Here is a 21,992-nt window from a genome sequence, read left to right as displayed (position 1 = left end):
TTGTGAGTGACGCCACAATGAGTGTGTGTGCATACGCTGGTATGTGTGTCATTGTCTCTCTCAAGGGCAAGGGTACACGTATGTCCATAATGAGTTTAAAATCCGGGATCCCTGGGGGCACAGTAAAGCCTGTGGCAAATAGGCACTTGGGGCTATTAGTTAAGGACTTAAAGTCTTATTTCATACAGCATCATAGTAAGCTCCTTAAAGCAGACTTGGATCAGACGGACAATACTGCACTATCCTGCTGCATTATGAAGAAGTAGTGCCGCAGCACAGAACATGAATACCATGCTAATCCTCCACGCGTCTGATCCGCTTGTGTTCTGACGTGACTTCACAGTGACCCCAGAAACTAACGTGACATTTAAGAAAATCAATTCCCAGAACTTAGCAAAGGCAGTGATTATCTCCAAGTTCATGGTCTACGGCAGAGTTAGAATAAATTCAAAAAATGCGTAGCATCCACACGACACACGCTCAACAGGACGACGTGGAAGAAAATGGACTCACCTCGCGGCGCATGGCGCAGTGGACGGTAATGATGACAAAGCCTTGAACGGAGTCAAAGACGGCGAAGAGGACCTGGACAAGAGGAATTACACACTCCTGTTAGTTGGTGCACATTTGTTTATTACTGCAGAGGTTCTGAAACTTTTTAAACCATGGCACCCCCTCATATTGAAGCTGTTTTATATTACTGTGCAGATTATTAAACTTTTACTAATCAGTGAATGAGATAAATCTAAGCGCATAATAGCTAACTGTATTATACTTGTTGCCTTCCAAAGAAAAATTGGCTAAAACTACAGATTTAAAACATTAAAATATGTACACTTGAACTCTTCCTAGCACCCCACATGGTGCTGTGGCACCCACTCCATTGTTATGTTGTGTCTTACTATCAATCTGTGATGAAATGAATCATTAGAGAAACCCTCATATCATACCAAAATGAGTCAGTAGTCATGATTATTCATAATAAATCATCCCAGTCAATACTCATTGTTTGTGTTGGTATTTGTGATTGTGACGCAGTGGGAATTGCTTGCTGTTTTTTGAATAATACTATTTTCATGCTGACCTATTTTTCCACTGCCCGGTCCTTTATTTATGCCTGCTGTTATTAAGGTTTAATCTTTCTTTCTTTATCCCCAAATGTGCAAATGTATCAAGATACATGACTCTTCGAACATGTACATGGGTGTGTTTGGTAACTGGAATCTTAAACAAAATAAGTAACTGGACTGAAAACGAAGAACACACATATCTGCAAGAACAAGCAGCAATAAGTGTGCAACTACTTCATCTGTTTGCGTGTCACAGCAGGTGTTTTTTTTTTGAGCTTTCAGATGCTTCGCAACATTTCAAAGCAGCTTTTTCATGGCAGTGGAGTTATGCACTGTCTTAGTATGCACTGGCGTTGTGAGACACATCACCTGGAAAAGTGTGGAGCGCCGGTCAGTTATAGCCAGCACTGCTGACATCCAGGTTAACGCCAACAGTGGAAGAACCACACAGGAGCTCCACAGAGATGCCCTGTCAAGAGAAAAAGGAAGGAGACAGAGGTCGGGGGCAGAGGAGGAGGAAAGAAAGGGAATGAGACAAGGGGATTCAGTCTCAAACCAAACCAGGCGAGTCATATCTGTTAAGTCACATAACACAAACACATACACTCATGTATGCACTGAGCTGAGTAATCTGAAGTTGACTGGCACACACTGAGATTTGAATCAGACTTAATATTCTCACTAATAAGTGGAAGATGATATGCAATCATGTAGATAGTTTTGGGACTGGCAGTTGCTCACAATTACATAGCTGATGCACACTAAGTGCCATGCTGGTAGACTGTGAAGACAATGGGCAGAAGCCCACCAAGGAGGGGGAAGACAAGTCACTGACAAGTACTGACATGAGGTTTCTGAGGTACAAGAGTGTCTGCACGTCTGACTGTAACACTACAAAGATAGACACCAATTTAAAATGTTCATGCTGCCTGAGCACATATTCACGGTTTTCTAACTGTCAAATAGAAAAGACGGACAGCTCTGTCTAACTGCATGGAAAAATATGCAAAATGAGCAAAAGAGAATAAAGTACAATATAGTGACGCAACTGCGCTCCCACAAGGTGTTGCTGACTGTGGCTTTAACTACACATCGTGATCCAGTACAGTAACACCCTACAATCTTTCTTTTTTTTTTTTTTTACATAAAAACTAAAAATAATGCTGCAAAGAAAAAAAGAGTAGCACCGTTTGCATATCGCTAATAAATCAGTCATAAAATTTTTATATCCCTGCACGTGTGTGTGTGTGTGTGTGTGTGTGAGACAATCCAATCTAGTTGACTGCAACATCAAAGACTTTCACATGTAAAGTAAATCATAGTAAAAGGCATATACTGTATGTCTGAGACATATACTGCTCAAATAAATTAAATGAACAATTTGAAAACACATCAGATCTCAATGAGAAAAAAAAAAATCATGCTGGATATTTATACTGATATCGACTGGGTAATGATGCCACAGCATTTGATTGAAATGAAAATTATCAACCTACAGAGGGCTGAATTCAAAGACACCCCAAAAATCAAAGTGAAAAAGTTATGCAGCAGGCGAGTCCATTTTGCTGAAATTTCATTGCAGCAACTCAAAATAGTACTCAGCCTGGCAATATCGGGGCCTGCTCGTAATGAAATGATGGATGGTGTCCTGGGAGATATCCTCTTAGATCTGGACCAGTGCATCATCATCATCACATCGGTGGCCTGCTGGTGGCAGATACAGGTCCTACTGATGGGTTAAGGACCTTCTACGGCCCTGTCCAGCTCTCCTAGAGTAATTGCCTGCCTTCTGGACTCTCCTCCATCTTCTCGGGACTGTGGTGGGAGACACGGCAAACCTTCTGGCAATGGTATATCTTAATGTGCCATCCTGGAAGCATTGGATTACCTGTGCGACCTCTGTAGGGTCTAGGTCTTGCCTCATGCTACCAGTAGTTACACTGACCCTAGCCAAATGCACCGGCCAGATCAATATCCCAGCAGCTTAACTGACTTGATCATATACTCTGATTAAAAAGAGTTCCTTTTTTTTTTGGATGGATGGGAAATTGATACAAGTTTGCTTTCTATTTCTTTTCCGAGCCAGTATGTAATGATAGACTACTTGTCTGTAGTGAAGATATAGGCAGATAAAAAAATGAATAATGGGCTGGTGTGTTCCCAACAGCAGAAACAAACTCAAACACCACTATTATTGCAAGTAATCTCATCCCATTAAAACACTGAACATGCACAGTATAGTTTGCAACATTAAAATAAAAAGGTTTTTAATTATCTGCACTGATTATGAAGCCATTGCAACGATCCTCATAACAAGAGAGCAACAATCCAGTGTTCAAAAAGAAATTGTTATAAATCTCTTTTTAGTACAAAGCACTACAAAGTGTTGCCACCCAAAACACATCTAACAACAGATTTTAAGGCTTTCTTTTAAGTGATGTTTTTATTGCCTCTATTAATACTATTATTATTAATCTGTCTCTTTATTTTCAGCATTGTTATTATTGGTACCAATGAGATTTTGGATTGTGAATGAGGTACTAACACTATTTGCTTGTGTAGCAAGAATATCTGTAATAGGAAGAAGCATGATGTTGTGTAGGATGTGCCCTAAGAGGTCATGTCTAGAATACATACACCTTTCTTTATTCTACATGCACAAAAATGCCACTCAGCTGCAGACTAAGGCTAAACTCGGAAGGCTGTTATGAGCACTGAGGCTCTTACCATACTCCTACTCTAAAAAAAAAAAAAAAAAAAAAAGAAGCGTATGATTGCCTCCATTTTAGGCATTAAAGGGGGGTCTATTATGATCATTTCCAACTCCATATTTTAATTCTTGGACTCTACTTGTGGTTCTTGGGAGCATTGAAGTGAAAAATAATTCTTATTTATCTTATACTTGGCCTATACTTGAGCAGCCCCTCAGCTCTTTATTTTATTTTATTGGCTTTTCTGGTTTAGTTTTAAAATGGTTTCATAATATCTTGCTAATAGAGAATTCTTTGTAAGTATGGAAGATCAATCATTCAAAAGCTATAAAACTAATTGTCGTGTCCCTCAAGACATGGCATTAATTTCCATAGTTATGCTTATGACAACCAGTTTTACATGGCCGTGGCTCCTGATGACCCTTTTGTCTTAAACTGTATTTCTGATATTAAAACATGGATGGACGTTTTAGTTATTGCAACTGAAGCCCCGAGAGAGAAACTGTCAGCACAGTCAGGAATCTGGGCGTCATCTTTGACCCGGATCTTTTTAAGAACCTTAAGAGTTTTGCTGGAGTACGACAGTTTCTCTCTCAAGCCGAGACAAGCAGAGACATTATTACACACTTTGATTTCCTCCAGCATCAATTACACTAATGCTGCTGCTTTTTGGCCTTCCTAAAATAAATAAATAAATAAATATAGCCCCCCCCCCCCCCCCCCCCCCCCCCCCCCCCCTTCAACTACTCCAGAACTCAGCTGCATAAAGCCAGAACGAGAGCACGTACAACACCAATCTTAAAGTCTGTGCTCTGGCTTCTTTTCAGCTTCAGAACAGATTTTACTGGATTTTTAAGGCTCTTAATGATTTTATCCCAGACTATATATCAGAGCTGCTTTTATATTATGAACCCTCAGGTCTTCAGGGTTTTTTTTTTAATTGTGCCCAAAGTCAGAACTAAAACCCACAGTGAGACAGCTTTCTGTCACTATGGTCCACACCTGTGAAACAGCCTTCATGAAGACCTGAGGACAGGAGACAATGTAAATGCTCTTAAAGCCAAAATTAAGACTTTTCAACCTGACTTTTATTTGAACTGATATTTATTTCTACCCTTTTACTTCTGCTCACACATTTTACCTTGTTTTATTAATATATTGTGCTTTGTTATCTCATGGAATTACAATTCTTTTTTTTTTTTTTTTTGGGTCCATACCTTGTTTTCTTTACTTCTTTGTTTCATATACTACTTTGCTCATTTATTTTTTGGTTTTAATGTTCTTATCTGGTCTGACTGATAGCACTCCCTCAGTTCTGTTTTTAGTGTTTTATATAGCAAGCCTAGTAGTGATCTGTGTGTGTGTGTGTGTGTGTGTGTGTGAGAGACAGAGAGAGACTATCCCGGGGCATTTTGGCATATGTTACAGGAAAATAAACCTGTCTGAGCTGCAAAGTTGTGTGAAAAGTACTTTATAAATAATGTTGATTGATTGATTGATTGACTGAAACAAGCTGTTTCAGCCCCATCTGTTTAAATCAGTTTTTTTCTGATTGGATGCCCTTTGCAAGCAGAAGGTTTGGACAGCAGGTGGATGGGGCTCATGTGCTCACAGAGAGATGACTTTTTTAAGGATCACTTTAACAGTTTTTTCAGACTTTTGAAAACTTTTTAGTGTTACAGAAGACATTATATAACAATTTCCATACATAGCACTGAAGAACGACACCTAAAAAGAGACAAAAACTTTGTATCAGTTTTTCCCTTTTCTTCTTCTTCTTTTTTTTTTTTTTTTTTATACATCTTTTTGATATTTGATCTGTTACTTTGAACATCTACCCGAGCTGGTTAATATGAAAGTCACATTTATGCAATTATAGTAATGTGTCTAACAGCAAAACAGTTTACAACATTTACAACCTTTCTGAACATTGTATAAAACTGAAATGCTGCAATATAAACAAGTTAAAAGAGCTGCTAAATATGATTCACAAATATAGTTTGACAGAGGTCAGATTTGCTCAGGAAGCAAATATCAATTTGGATCAAAACGTGATCTCATTAAATCGTAGCGGCTTGTAGAGCTGGTGTTTTTTTCTTTCCTTTTTTAGTTTGCACTTTCTATCCAGACATGCCGTCCTGCATCATAACTAAAAGCCAGAGATTAAAAGATGCAAGAGAGAGGGTGATGGAGAGAAAGAGACAGAGAGGTGAAGATGGACTAACATGGCGCTGCTGGCAGTCGAGTTGGACATAGCGGTGCTTGAGATCACGCCACACTTGGAGCATTTCAGGAGCAGTCGGCTACGCGCCTCCGCTGGGACACTTTAGGACATGTACAGACACACACACACACACACACAGACACACATCCATGTGAGGAGGACAGGAGGGATGTAAGGGTGTGGGATGTATGGGAAGGACAAGTACCAGTTATGACAACAGGTGAATGTGCAGGTGTCACAATTGCAAAATAACCAAAAGAAAAAAAAAAAAAAAAAACATAACGAGAGAAAGTGGACACAACAAAGAGAGGGAATAGAAAAGGAAAAAAAAAAGGGAAAAGGGGAAAGGAGAAAAGAAAGAAAGGAAAAATTAAAATCAGATCTTAAAAAGTAGCAGCAATGAAAAACAGTCAGGATACAAAGATTTTGATTCAGAGCAAGTAGAGAGAACATGAGAGACGGACACTGTAATGTTACAGTAATCATTAACAGATTACAGTCATGCAGACAGGAAGTACCAGTACAAGTACCAAAATCGTTTCCTGCTAGTGCAAGCAGGTGTGTGTGTGTTTTATCTGCACGTCACTGCGCAAAGTGAAATTTTCTGATGGGGGAGGGGGAGAAACTCCTTTGGTTGTTTACTTACAGTCGACTACTCAGATAGAAAGAAAGTGTGAATGTGCGCATCCCTGCGTGTGTATATACTGAATTCGAGTATATACGTGCGAGCAGAGAATGATGGGGCCGTACGTTGCTATGCTACATTAGCGTCCCATCACAGCTCATTGCCTTGTTGCCAGCCACATCCCCATGGCTTCATAAGGAAATACATTACGCTAATGACAGCCTGTCCTGTTAGCAACACTACCAACTGTGGTGTGTTTGTGTACGTGTGTGTGTGTGTGTGTGTGTGCTTGTGTGCGTGCGTTCGTTCCTTTCTGTGAACACACTTCTGAGAATCGGGGGACGAAATGTGCTTACTGCTCGGATCAGGCCAAGGACTTTTCATGTAACAAAGGAGGATACACCTGTTCGTGTGTATTTTTGTGCGTGTGTAGGTGTATTTGTACACAACAACTGGTTTAATCTCGGTTGCATCACTGGGTAACAAAAGCTAATCAACCCCCTGGAGAGCAGAGTTGTACTGTTAACCCTTGAAGCTACGAACAAATTAAAGTTCCATTTGTGTGCTTATGTAGACATTAGAGGAAATGCAATGACACAAGGAAAAAAAAAAAAGAGGAGAGCACAAATGATGGAATCAATAGGTGTGAAAATCAAAACACGGATTTTTAGATGTGAGAGCGCCATTCAGAATTAGAAAGATGATGAGCACTGCTAACTGCTTTAATGCAAACAATGGTGTAGCTGGAGCCTTGTGCCCATATATTGTGTTTGGGAAATTGTTATGGTTCAATTGTGTATAAAGTTTAATCCACATAATCCAGGCGTTTACTGAATGTAATTAGATTTCCACCTGCCACTGATTTTCAGATCCACTGTATTCATCGATGTCACTTCAAACAGAGAAAGCTAGATGGGTAGTGTATGTTGAAGCGAAGTGAAACGCACTACACAGAGCAACAAAACACAACAGATGTCTTGTCATTTTGTTGCCAAATTGGATCGCACTTTTTTGATAATTTTTACTGAAGGCACAGATGTACAGGTAGGTGTATGTGCTGAGACCCTCGAAAGCATTTCTAGCTAATTGCCATGAATGTTTTGTGCTAGTAAGTTTGTCTGACGGAAGGTAAAAGTGTGTGGATGGATGGATGGATGTGTGTGTGTGTGTGTGTGTGTGTGTGTGTGTGTGTGTGTGCGTGAAGAGCAGTTAACTTACCCTGCACGCTGCTTTTTAGACTTGTCTGAGATGCCGTCTCGAGACATGAGCTTGTTAAACACCACGATTCCAATGAGCATATTCACCTGAGAGACAGAGAGGAAGTGTCAGAGCAGCACTGCTGTCATACAAGAGTTCACAACAGACAATAAAATGGTTTTTATATGTTTTATTAATGTTTTCACTTTTTGACAGCCTCACAGACTAAGTTGCTACTGTAGTTAATAAAATGTTAGTAAATGGTTATTTTAAATTATTATTACTGCTTAGAAGTCATGAGTAAACAGTAGAATTTATCTTTATTTGTATCATTAGTTTGTCTAATGAAAATATCTATTTATGAATTATATATAGTATTATGTATGGTATCAAAGCTGAACAGAGACATTTCGTTATAAAAGTTTTATTACTTTCTGATTCCCAGGTAACTAAATGTTGCCATTTAATTCTGCAACTGGTCTTATCCGAAATCTGGAGCATCAACATATTAAGTTACATTAACAAATTCAAGTTTAATTTGGTAAGTTTTCTCAATAATTGGCTAAAGGTAGAACAGCAAAGCAATTGTGTCAATATCATACAGGCAAACGCATACAGGTGAGATAATCCTTTCACTGATTCCATACTACTCCTATCATATAGCACAGGACAAAGGTTTTACATTTCCACAGCAAAAAAAAAAAAAAAAAACATAAAAAAATGTTTGCATTGACTTTGAGGAAGAAAATGCACTCATTATAAAACTAAAACTGCTTACAAGAAAAGCCTAAGTAAGCCACTTGGGGTAAAAAACAAAAAAAAAAAAAAGAAAACCCTGTTAGCCTATCATTGTTTTTTCTTAAAAATGAGCAGGTACTTTTACACCTATAATTATGGCCATTCTGAAATATGGCCGTTTGCAAAGAGTATCTTTAAAAAAAAAAAAATCGCTTCTCATACTTGCGTCTCTTACTAATGAGGAGTCCGCTGTTAAGCCTGCCAAACATCTGGACTATAGCAGTGACCCAGTGAGACAGATTCAATAACACACACACACACACACACACACACACACACACACACACACACACACACACACACACACACACACACAGCTTGCCACATGTATACCCCTTCTACTCTGAAATCCTGCCCATGTGGGAGATTTTCTGTGCTAGCGACATGTTCCTCATAATCCTGATTGCCAACACTCACTTATACTCTTTCTTCCATCAGCTATGGGTTTCTCTGCTTAGTCTTTGTTTGATCACCCATCACGTTCTTTGGGATTTCAGCTGTGAGGAGCATACAATGTAAATGACAAGTGATTTTCACACCCTGATGTGTACCTACACTGCCCCTACAATGCATTCCTATTATTATCAAGCTCTTAAACTGAATGCCTGCCTGGATTTCTCCTTCAGCTGTTGCCAAGAGCTGCTTGTAGCTAAGATGAAAAATTTCATATACTGAATACATGGTTGCAAAAATTCCTAAGAACTGAGCAGCTGAACAGTTAAAGTCTGACTTATACATGCCATGTTGAATATCTAGTTTTTAAATCTTTTGCAGAAGTCTAATATCTGCTCAAAGCCCATTTATGAGAAATGAAATGAGAAATGGGAACTACTTTCTTTTTCTCATATTTGGACAATTCTTTTGTTACAGCAGTTGAAACAATGATTATAAATAAATTATAATAATAAGCCAATCACTGAGCTAGCCTTCCTGATCAGTTTATTCAGTCTGTTGTTGTCTCCAGCTCCAAAGTTGCCCCCCCTAGCAGACCACAACAAAGTACGCTGCACAGCTGACTGATAGAAAATCTCCATCATTTTACTGCACACATTGAAGGATCTCAGGTTTCTCAGGAAATAGACCCTGCCCATCCCATTTTATTCTATAGAGCCTCTATGTTGGTCTTCCAGTTCAGTCTCTTGCCAGCGTGGACCACTCCACAAAATCATCCACTAGTGCTCTGTACCTCTCTGTACTTCTTCGGCCCATCATTAATACATCCAAACACTACAGAATCATCAGCGTATTTCTGCAGGTGGCATGATCCTGAGTTGCTCTAAAAGTCTGAGGTGTACACGGTGAACAGGAATGGAGACAGCACAGTCCCCTGTGGAGCTCCTGTACGGCACATCACCACATCAGACAGAGCATTTGGTATATCGACAGTATGGTACAGCTGGCTTTTACAATTCATTAAAAAAATCTTGCTCTGAGCTTTTTCAGTCTCGTGTCTGCTACTGACAACTACCTACAACGTGCCAGATTGTGAAAGCACTATTGTCATGCCAGTCATGTCTGGCCCAGGCTCTGTGAGTCAGCATCATCCTGCTCAGCTATTTGCCCAAGGCCAGGTTCATTAATTAGAGAAGAGTCCTGTGGGAAGGTCTGTGTTTCTCTGCCCGACGCCCTGCTCTCATTACAGCTGTTTGTTAGAGTGAGGCCCCAGCAACAACACCAGGGGGCCAGGTACCACATAGCAGCTGGGGCGTGGAGCGTACTTCGACATTGTGGAGGAGAAAAGCTGGAAGCATACCAAGAAATACTAGGCACTGAAAAATAACTTAAAGCAATACTGTTGGTGGATTTTATAAAACCGCTGCCACTTTCTAAACTTGAACGCTTTACTTTCATTTTATTTTATAATGTATTAAAATACAGCTTTTAGATTCATGTATTTTCCTTTTTTTTTTTTCCTTTTTCTTTAAATAAAGCACCAGCCTTGTGAGTATTTATAGAATCGGGTATCTTAGCTTGAAGGTCACACAAGTGTATAAACACTATTTAATATTTTCAATTAAAGGAATGCAATTTTTAACTGGTTTGCATTCGGCTTCTGACTATGCAACCTTTAAATAATAATAGTGGCATTGCAAGACTCTAGATTAACATAATGATGAATATTCAGCACCGCATAATCCTGTATTCCCTTGTGCCTCAAACTGCAGCTTGCAGAAACTGTCTGAGTGCTGTTTGCTTGTCAGGGATTTACTTCAAAAACATGCATATCACTCTGCACACCTGTGATGCTGTCTGATCCATGTTTCCTTTCTGACATGTACTATATGGTATGTGTGCAAACAACAGGGGGAAAAAACCAAAGACACACACAACAGCAATGCCAGTGGCAGCAATTACCAAACTTTAATGCTCCATCTAGACTTATTAAGCTTAGTGGTGGCAATATCTACCCAGGGATCCATTTAGGAGAAATTAGCTGAGCCACATACAGCAGCACACAAGAGCAGATGATTAAAACGCCTCTGAGATGCAATCAATGCACTCAGTTTTGCTGTAGCACAACACAGAAGTATATTTACTTCAACATAAAACCGTCTGTTTTATAGCAGCTGGCAAAAATGAAGAAAGTGCAGATTATTATGTCTGTGGAATGCCAGTTAGTCACATATTTAGGTCTGAAAATATATTTGGCCATATTAATACATTGGCTACAGTGCCTTATGCTTTGCATATAATAGTGAGAGAATCAGGGCTAGAATCCGGATGGAAGTCCAGAACTGTGTTGCATTGCCGGCAGCTCTTGTCAGCTAGAATATGTTTTTATTTTTTCTAGGCTGACATTTTAGACTCGACGATCAAAGCGCTCAACTCATCATCCTGTCGCGTACACCCTGGGTGTGTATGCTTACACGTGCATGTGGGAGGGAGGAAAACCCTCAGAGGTCAACATGCATTTGCTTTAAAAATGCCAAGCTCGGAGGCTAACTTAGCAAAAATATTTGTAGTATTGTGCTGTGTGTCCACTGACAGAGACATGCTGGCTGAGAGGAAGGGAATCTCATCAAGCGAGTACAATGGACAGACTCACCAATACAATGACAGCAGCTGGACCAACAAAGGCATAAAGCAGACCGCCTTCCAGTGATAACCAGCAACTAGTGGGTGGGGGGGGGGAAATGACAGAGGTGTTAAAAAGTGCGAAACACAGTAAAATCACAGCGTGTAAAATATCACTTCACCACATTCAGGTCTCACATTTCACTTGGTGCGAGTGCCAAGTACTTAACAAAACAAGTAGACATTCAATTAAGTATCACATTAACTCCAAATTTCCTTGGTGAGGGATAAAGCCTTTCAATGTGTGGTTAAGTGCCTCTTTCTGTAAATAATGCCCTCAGTGCTGAGCAAATTTATTATGTACATTACCTAAAACATATCCTCAAACCAAAAATTTCATTTGGTTTTAGAAGCTAGTGAGACTTAATGAGTCTAAATGTGTCCTCCAGTAATGTCATCAGAGCACACGGAAACCCCTCTGTCATCTTAATTACAGCTCAATAAAGAGCAAGCTCAAGATGGGGAAAAAAAAAACAAAGCCCAAAAACCCTCACAATAATGATATGTTAAGTAAAATATGAGGGAATAAACATCGTTAAGATGTATATTTATTGACTGGGCATGTAATAAAGCTTTTGGGGGGGTCAGCCCTGCAGCCAAAGGCAGTGAACACAAAACATTCAAATCATGCTTCACATATTTGACATTATTGAAATGCCTTGAAGGTCATTTTGGACTCACTTTGGCTACTTGACAGCAAAGAGATTAATTTTATGTCGAAGGACCTTAAAATGATCAGTTTCTCACTTGAATGACAGAAACTGACATTTGGCCCTAAGCTGGAATATATATTTTTAATTTTATGAGCAAATTTGGGAACTTTGAAGTCAAAACATTACACTTTTCAGTTGTGGAGTTGCTGCATATGGTGCCATTGGTGTCATTCAAATCTTAACAGAACCACACAATCATGAACCTAATTAGCTTTATTAGTTTTTGACAGTCATGGTTTTTATGAATGACACGTGACGATGTTTTATTTTATTTGCAGTTACGGGGAGATGCTTAACAGTTAAGACCTAATTTTCAGCAGTTAATGTGTCCCTGTTGTGAATGATAATATCAACAATATATTGTTCCCACTGAATAAGCAGCCAGGATGTGTTGTGTACACAGTACATGCTGGGATAGGCTACAGTCCCTCTGTGGCAAAGAATAGGAAGAAATGAATATACTGTAGAAATTGTATGGATACGTGTATGGAGTTGATGTAAAAAACTGATTTGGGGGTTATACATTCAGCTGTTTATAGCACACATGGACTGCCTTCACTGAATAAATAAAATTATATAAACCTGCGCTCCTATAAAATACAAAACCTTAGCTTGAACACCTCAGGGAAAGAAAGGGGAACACTTGCATGTTTTGAATTGTCAGCAATGAGGCCAATGAATGGCGCTCTGCCTCCAGTCCTTACAAACGCACGGTTGAAGCTGGTGTTTAGTGATGATATTCAAATTGACTGAGACAAGTCAGTGAGGTCTGGAAGCAATACTCACTAGCTGGCTGTGCCATAACCTCTCGCTCTGGTGAAACCCACTGACACTGCTACAACGAGGGCTGGAAGACCTACAGACAGACACAGAGAGAAAGTTCACAAGTGTGAGACAAACGATAAAAGAGAGCCTTAGTGGTGACGATAAAGCATGTCACCCCAATATGATTTTCCAGTATGAACGACTCAACAGTATATGGCTCCTTTCATTAAAATGCTAAGCAGCCATGCAATAGTGTGTAATATGAATGAATGAATATGATTCAAAGTGACTGGGTGCTCTATAGGTAAGCCCAACGCTCTGTACTTCCTGACACAAGGTCTAGCTGCAAGCATGAAAACTGGGCTTGGATAGATGGAAGTTATTTTAGCCATAGGTGACCCAAAATGCAGTGTGGGTGTGTGCAAGCAGCTCCAGGAGTACTTGAGCACATGAGACTTAGAGGCCATTTGTAAAAAATGTGAGATATAGCAAGGAGTGGTCAATAAGTCGTACAATAATTAGCTAAATCAAGTGATTTGTGTGTGTGTCTGTGTGTGTGTGTCGTTGTGTGCGTGTGCACAAATGAGAAGGAAAGAGAGTGAGACCAAGTGTCGCAGAACGCGTGCCAGAAAAAGAAGGAAATATGCCGGGCCCCGTAATGAGCTTGGCTCTGAAATATTCATGTAATTAACAAAGCTGTGATTATGGCTGCAAATGAAAAGCAATTAGAAAAAGTCACATTAACATTAACAAATAAGACGGTGGAGAGCCAGGCCGATCCACTAACCAGCAAAGTTTCAATTAGTCAACAACATCAATCTAGCACTTACCGCTATATAAGACGGTAAACACACACCTATACTTCAGGCTTACACGGTCTGCTGCTAATCTAACACAGATCCAGTCACACCCCAAAATCTCCTGTTTCCATGGCAACTGATTTCAATCACATAATTTGGGAAGAAAATTGGGAAATGGACGAGAGGAGGATAAGCTGTTTGATCCTCTCCACTCTGCTCAACTGTTTCACACATTTTGTGTGCATCTGCAAGTGTGTCGGATAATTGAACAGCTGGCACGCACACTCGCTGTGCCGGGAGCCGTCCGCTCTTTCTGCGAATGCGCAATATGTACATTTGCTCTCCCTCTGTATCAGGTAAGGGCATCAGTGACTTGGCAGATTAGACCAGTGGGATCAATATCAAGTGAAACGAAATGTGTGTGGGGTGACGGTTGTAATTTTTAAGGCTATCTCTCTGCATCTTGCTAGCGTTGTGCAGATGTTATCATATGTTTTGATTTTCCTCTAACGTTCCTGCTGCCTGTTGCATCAGGTTGTTTGGGGCGCAGCATAATAAAGCGACATGCAGCATGAATGGGTGGGGTGGGGTGGGGTGGCAGAGAGGAGAGAGTTTACATGTAAATAGTGACACCCTTTGAGGATGTCTCATGCATGAGAAAACTTCTACGTGTGGCTTTGGCTCAGTTAGATAAAATTACATTAAAAACTGTAATGAATGCCTTTTGGGAAATGAAGCAGCAAATAACAGCATACGGCGAAGAAAGATGGGCTATAAATTAGAATGGAGCAAATGAAGATTGTTAAGCATAATACAGCCAACAATTTCAACACTCCAGCATAATAAGCTGTTACATTTTCATGTAAAATAAGCCTGTCCTGCTGCTCTCCATCACCAATGCATGTCACACAAGAGTGGCTCAATCAGAATCCAATTCATGAAAGGGTCTTCATTTCCCAGGCTGACAATCCGCTGGCACACGAGGATAGCGGATGTTTTCAGGAAAAGAAACAGCAGACACCTTTATTATCAGCTAAGTGTAGTGAATGCCACCATTATATTGGCTATGATAATTCATGCATTCTGCATTTTGAAACAAATGCCTCGCTTCTTTGCTGGAACCCGTAACACGCTGGTCAAAATGTTTAGATTTCTGGGGAAGCATACCAGCACAAACAAATGCATAGCAATAAATATTAATGCTTATAAAGGATGTTGCCAGGGAAAATTAATGAAGTCACTGAGTGGGTGCACTCGGCATTATCAAATATCTTTTGCATGTACAGTGCAGTGTTAGATTTGTAAACAAAAACAGTTTTTCCATTGACTTAAAGGAGAGAAAGCGCAATAAAAAAGTGACCTCTCACAACATCCATCATTAAATGAAGATGGACAATCGTTGCTTTGATGCCAATACGTCAAATCCCACGTCTTTCTAGTTGGTCAGTGCCTAGCGCTTCTAAAAATAAAAATCATAATGTAATTTAAACATTCAGCTGGTTATTATTAACAAGCAGCTCTAAGGATGGAAGATGCACTTCCCAAAACAGCTCATAAATGCAGTGACACACTGAGCAAAACTGTAAAAAGCTGTTTCCTCACACAAAACCTTTAACTCATGTGATAAAAAGAAGTTTTTATGTCAGTGAATAAGTCACCAAAAAGGGCTGTCAAAATAGAAACTTTCTAAGATGCTGTGTAAAACCAAGGTGGTCAAAATGTTTAGATATTTTATCAGAAAGATAGACAAACTCCCCAGCTGCTGATTTCCAAACAGTCTTGCACTGTAAGTGTTACTGACACTGAAAGCCTGGTGAGCCAGACTAGTATTTTTCTTTGGATAACTGACTGCAATTTTGTATCAAAGCAGCCCGGTTTTAAGATGCTTATATCTAGAGCGCAAGGTTTTACATTTTACTTGCTCATCATCCTCTTCCTTTGACAGATGGCCGGCCTCATAATATGCTTATCTGAGCGGGATCCGCCATGTTCACAAGTTGCTGGAACTGTTTTAAAGTCAATTTCTTTAAATGTGTTTGACAAAACTCATGATGTGGCCCGGCAGATTTTGATCATTTCATAGACTTTTCTGCATGGACTGGAAAGACAGTGAGAAAAAAAAAAACTATTCAGCTGTGAATGAAATGTCTATTTTGATCACAAAGACACCAGTAATTGTTCAAATTGTAGACAATTTGGTTTTCATTTTCCGAGATGTGATAAAACATTTGCAAATGCTAACAATGAACGAGAAATATTCTGTTGTGCGCAAGTAACATGTTGTGAATGAGTTCACATATTGTTTTGACAACTTGAACTATCATTTAAAAAATGAGAAAAGACTGTAATGAAGAAATAGGGAAGCTTCACAGACTAAATGTATCTACAGTTGCAATTAAAGAGACAGGAAACAGCAGCAAAACAATGGGATGAATCAAAGATGTAGATTAGCAGAGCAGCATTTACAAAAAAAAAAATGCTCTGTGCACTGAAAATGAAAATCTTGTCTGGTCTTTATAGACTATTGAGGTTTTGTAGACATGTGACTGTTAACTTGAATGTGTGATCATGATGACGACAACACAAGATCAGGTGAATAATGCCCCAGTCGCATAAGCTTAGAGACTGGTCACTGACCATCTGGCAACCACCCGTTAGGGAAAGATTAGTGGTTGCTGGAGTTTGATGGCAGTTGCTGGGAAAATAACTGATAAAGGCCCAGTCACGCAGGCCTACACACTGGTCAGTGACCCCTATTTTTCCCTAGCGAGACACCTGCCACTACAGGCAACTGTGGAAATCTACTACCAACCAGATAAATCACAGAAAGTTTTTGGTGCAAAAAAAACAGAAAAAGCCAGCGACCTCCAGGGACCACTGCCAACCAGTCGGGGAATACACACTTTTCCCTAGCAACCAGTGGTTGCATCATGTCCAATATGGCAGAAAAGTTTTGAGCAATGTCACGTGAGAAAACTCAGTAGGAATAATAAGGGTGACTCGTGTAAAGAGCAATTGCAATCTTCTTCTTATCACATTTTTAACTCTTCTCTCCACTGTCCAATCACAGTGAAAGATAAAAAGCCCCCAAAATATATTTTTCTGTCAGTGAGAGCAGCTTCTGCTCTCCAACTGAGCAAAAAGGTAGCTGTAATAATGCCAGATGAGCAAAGAGTTTGGCCCCTTTAGCTTCTCTGTTCAAACAGGCAGAGTTTGGGAATTAAACTGTAATTATGGAGGAAAGTGAGTCAGGTTTATTACCACAGATCAGTGATATGGGCTGTGCGTGTGTGTGAATCACTCCAGTCTAGTGCATGTTAGGAAATAAGAGTTGATAGTGCAAAAAAAAAAAAAAAAAGCTGCAGTAGTTAGGCATTTTGCATCTTCAAGCAGTCCCTACACTTCTAAGCTTTTAGAACTAAATATTTCAGGCATCTATTTTTTGAGCTACTCTGTGGTGACCAAGCATTAGGACGATAACACCACTGCACACTTCAGTACTGTGTTTTAAAGCATGTAATACTGTGCCTGTGTGTGCGGACTCACCCCAGCCGAGGCACAGAAACCGCTTGCGAATGAGTCGTGGCCTCATTTTGCCAATGACAGCCAGGTAGGACTGCCACGCCTCAGTCAGCACCCAGCAGAAGGACGCCAAGAAGAAGAAATGCAGGAAGGCAGCAGTCACAGTGCAGAGGCCCTAGTGAATGAAGAAAGTTGTCGAGAAAGACAAGGGATTTAAACACATGGAGAGGTTTTATTTAACCAAATAAAAAAAAAAGTTTTTAAGAGGAGCCGCGATGAATCATCTTTTTAAGACTTTGCTGAGGAGAAAGAAACCTCCGCAAAATAGAAAGAACAAAGACAAAAAGGGAGTCTGATGAGGCACATACTGAGTGGAAGAACAGGAGTTCAACCTGGCACTACTGTGTGCAGTACCAGGTTGATCGATACTGACCACCACACAGTTCAGCCTTGTTTAGTCAGAGAACTCAGAATGCCTGCTTTCAGAACTCCACTGTATGAACTTTGTCTACTTCTGAACCCTGGGAGTTTTTGGCAGTTTTGTTTCTAGGCGATAGCGGCTTAGTCACGAGCACTATTATTGGAATCACAAGCGTTTTGAGTTCCTGTGAAAATTCGTGTGTAACGCAAAGAACAGACATTGGCTCTCTCTCTCGTGTGCGTTACCTTGCTAAGCGTTTGTGATTGTCCAACCAGAATCAATAAATTGGAGGCCAGGATGGAGAGGCAAAAATTCACCAAGATGATCGATCTCTCCGACCGGATATACCTAAAGCGCAGAGGATGGGAGACAAGGAAAGGAAGACAAAAAGAGAGGGAAATGACAGACATGTGCAGTAAGTATTAATGACAGACTGATGGACTTAATAGTGACTTTTTGGACATTGCAGAGACATTAGCTTGAGTTTGCCATCTGCTGTCTGTAACCAAAATACAAACTAATCACCCCCCCCACCCCCAGTTGAACCATTTGTTCCTTATTAGGCCTCACTGGAGTTTTTGGCAAAGCAAATGACACACACAAAAGTGAGAAAATGACCACTGTGAGCACAGTTGATGTATGAATACAGACACTGCCATGGCACTATGACTATAATATGTGTGTGTGTGTGTGTGTGTGTGTGTGTGTGTGTGTGTGTGTGTGTGTGTGTGTGTGTATGTGTGTGTGTGTGTGCTCTCACCTCCAGAAGGCAGCATATATTAGCAGCAGGATGAGCAGAGCAGTGCAGGAGATCCCACACCCCACCATAAGGGGCACAGAGGGCATGCTGGTAGGACCCATGTCCTAGTAGTGGGGAGGAAAAGAAGGAAACCGGGTAGGGGGGAGAGAGAGATAAATAGATACTTTACTGCACTGGCAAGGCACTATTAAACAGATGTACCTTACCAAATAAACCTGAATATTTTGCTGTTGTCAACAAAGCACATCTTATCTCTTCTATCATGTGACATATTTCCTTGTGTAACTGAAAACAACTGAATGTGATCTTTGCCATGTAATAAGTGGCAGTGTCGTTATTGAGGTCTTCTTCTTGTTGCTAGGAAACATTTGCACACTCACAGATGATGTCATTACTGCCACTGAAGTTGTGTGACTGTGACATCAATACTTGATAACGCTAACGTGTCTATGAAAGTGAACTCTGCGACCCTCGTTAAACACCAGTCAGACAGATGGATTTGCTGCTTTGCATATGCATCAAGGATATTATAATTCCACTGTGCTGTTAAAAAACAAGCAAAAATAAAAGATAAATATGCAGAAACTGACTTTAGTTGCAGCTATCTTGTTGTGACGTACAGTAACACCCAAACCTTACAATAAATTTACAGCATCAACTTAATGAAGCATTGTGTTAGTTCAGGGCAGGCTACAGAAAGCTCAGCCACTATCCTCAAATATCAGCTAATGTCCACTTCAGCCCAGATATGCTGATGACTCAGCTGATACCCTTTTACAAATCCAGTCTCACGGAGGCGTGTTGGTGTGTTTAAACTGCTTTAGACTGCCCAAAGTTGCAGCACATCTGCAAGCTGCTTTCCAAGACACCTCCACCTCAGCTCCGCCTTTGATCCTATATCTAAGTTAATATCAATATGTTGTTATTGATGCCTGCTCTGTTCTATCCTGGGGGTCTTTCTGCTGCCCTGCCCGCATTATGCATACTTATGCGATTTAAAAGGTGGAGAGGTCCCAGAACAGAGCAATTCCACTAAATATAAATTATTGCAAATTAAAATATCAATATTCCTTTAACTACATCCTGACTGAACTGTTAAGATTAAGACCAATCCTGTTAAGAAAGAGTTTCCGCTCTATGATGCAGTTTTGATAAATGTTCAATTTACACTTGATGTGGAGCAATTTACACTTGTTTTATGATTCCATATGTACAAGGATAAAAGCACAAGACCACAGCATATAATTAAGGGATTTAGGTCATGATGCACAACATACCTCTGCTCCTGAGGTGTGCCTTTGAAAGGATGAGTAACAGACAAATGAAGCTGCATGGAAAGCATGCACCCCGCCGCGTCCCAAATGGGCTTGATGTTTGGCCCGCTTTTAAGTTCTCAATCACACAATTTACCTCAATTTACCCCCCACAGCGACTATCCTTCCCTTTCATCCCAAAGATTTATCACTGTACGCACTCATGGCACAAGGTATCTTTTACTGCAAATAAAGTACATCCTTGCGCACATAGGCACATCCAGGCAGATGGGCTAAGTAATTGAAGGTAAGTGTTTAAGCTGCATGTGCCTGTGTGTGTATTCAAGTTGATCTGAATAGGCAGAAGCATAAAACGAAGACTTCTTTATTCCTGCAGAAAGGAACAGAGAATCCAACATGAAAAGAATGAGTAGGAGAGAAATTTAGACAGGGAGATGGGAGTAGGAAGAGTTAAGGACAAGTAAGTGAAAGCAAAGAGTAGGAGGTGAACAAAATAGATAGGGAGAGAGAAAAGCAAGACAGTCAAAGCTTCTCTTTTAGTGGTTTTCCCTAGCCCATCAAAGGAAGCCAATTTCTCCAGAGGAAAGCAGAATAGGCTGGAATACCAATATGGCACACACACACACACACAAACACACACACAAAAAGACACTGGGAGGAGAATGGAGGTGAAACATAATCAAAACCACCTCATAAGAAAGAAGAGATCTACAAAACAAAAAACAAAAAAAAAGACAAGAGGGCATATGACAAGCATCTGTTGTAGGAAAAAGGAAAGGGCCTGGAAGGAGAGTGAGAGGCAACAGAGACTCATTGTGTTTGATAGTATGAAGAGAGGAAGGTCAAAGGATACACAGGCACTTGTGTTTTTTGAGGTCTGACAGATCAAACACAGTGGATGCATGGGGAATGACAAGCAGACAAACGCCAAGCATGCACACACACTTAAAGAAGCCTGTTAAATCACCTTTCCTCCCTCTGTGTTTTCATCCTGTCTTAAATGAGCCTCTTCTAGAAAAGTAATCAAGTGAAGAATTCTCTTATTTGTAAGGGCACTCTATAAACACCCTCAAACTGTCCCTGAACTCCTCATTGTGTCAATTTGTCTAACAGAATTGTCTAAATTGGTATCGTTAGGTATATGATGAAATTAAGCATTTATTTCATAATATGGAAGGATGCTACAAAGGGGGGAAACGGAACGAGGAAACGCCCACACAAACAGACTCACTCAAAAACACTAACGTAACACATCAGGCCCGAGGCTGCTGACTCACACAGATGCCCTGCCCCAAATAGATATAGTGATATGTTGCAGTTGGAGGAGATGTGCGCCTGTGTTTTGTGTGTGAGAGAATAAAACAGAGTGCAGATTAGAAAGACCGAGTGCACTGAGGCTCTGCTGTATATGGCCAGGCTCCCCTGGGCAGATTGGCTACCATGTGATGGAGAAGATAGCTATTTTGAGCTCAGGAAGTTTAACCTACTTATCTCCTCTCACTCCTCCTCCCACCCCCTCCTACCTATCCTGCTACCACCCACTCCCTCACTTCATCTCCCTCTCTTTGGCTCTCATTCTTCCCCCTTTTTTTGCTCCCCCACCTTCAAATTTGTGCCTCACCAGTGACTGTCCTCTCTCGCTCCATGTCCACCTGTACCAAAATGCCTGCTTTCCATTAACTGTTCCTAAAACTTTTCCACTGGAAGGAAAAAAAAAAAAAAACAGCAATTACTGTATATAGCTTGGATTACACAATACTGAACTTATTAGCTAACTAATGTACTCTTCCTATTATTGACATTAGAGAACTTGCATTTAAAATCTGTTTATTATACTAATTGGTTAGTAGTTGAAATGAGATCACATGTTATTGATCGTTTACAGTATGAGCTCTCCTGTAGGGTTTGGGATGTTAGCAGTGCTGTGAGGTTGTATTTAAGGCACAGGAATGCTCTGCTGTAAAATCAGCAAGCTAACATATTCAAAGTAAGCCACACTTATTTTACTCAAGTAAAATGTTTACCATTTCCACTGTT

General features: G+C 40.3%; 1 protein-coding gene across 1 annotated transcript in view; it reads right to left on the bottom strand.

Annotated features, from left to right (window-relative positions):
* Nucleotides 1-21,992, bottom strand: part of adgrb2 (adhesion G protein-coupled receptor B2) — a 257,223-nt gene that overhangs the window by 29,518 nt on the left and 205,713 nt on the right. The window contains exons 17-25 of the mRNA XM_030740517.1: nucleotides 18,682-18,785; nucleotides 18,167-18,269; nucleotides 17,525-17,675; nucleotides 13,200-13,269; nucleotides 11,672-11,738; nucleotides 7,849-7,934; nucleotides 6,007-6,105; nucleotides 1,440-1,539; nucleotides 514-585 (exon numbers count right to left, since the gene is read on the bottom strand). Coding sequence (XP_030596377.1) covers nucleotides 514-585; nucleotides 1,440-1,539; nucleotides 6,007-6,105; nucleotides 7,849-7,934; nucleotides 11,672-11,738; nucleotides 13,200-13,269; nucleotides 17,525-17,675; nucleotides 18,167-18,269; nucleotides 18,682-18,785 — 852 coding nt within the window. The remainder of the gene's footprint in view (nucleotides 1-513; nucleotides 586-1,439; nucleotides 1,540-6,006; nucleotides 6,106-7,848; nucleotides 7,935-11,671; nucleotides 11,739-13,199; nucleotides 13,270-17,524; nucleotides 17,676-18,166; nucleotides 18,270-18,681; nucleotides 18,786-21,992) is intronic.

This window comes from Archocentrus centrarchus, chromosome 11, assembly GCF_007364275.1.
Source record: "Archocentrus centrarchus isolate MPI-CPG fArcCen1 chromosome 11, fArcCen1, whole genome shotgun sequence".
Classification (NCBI taxonomy): Eukaryota; Metazoa; Chordata; class Actinopteri; order Cichliformes; family Cichlidae; genus Archocentrus; species Archocentrus centrarchus.
Note: the sequence above shows the minus strand (reverse complement) of the source record. Positions and strands in the feature narration are given on the sequence as shown.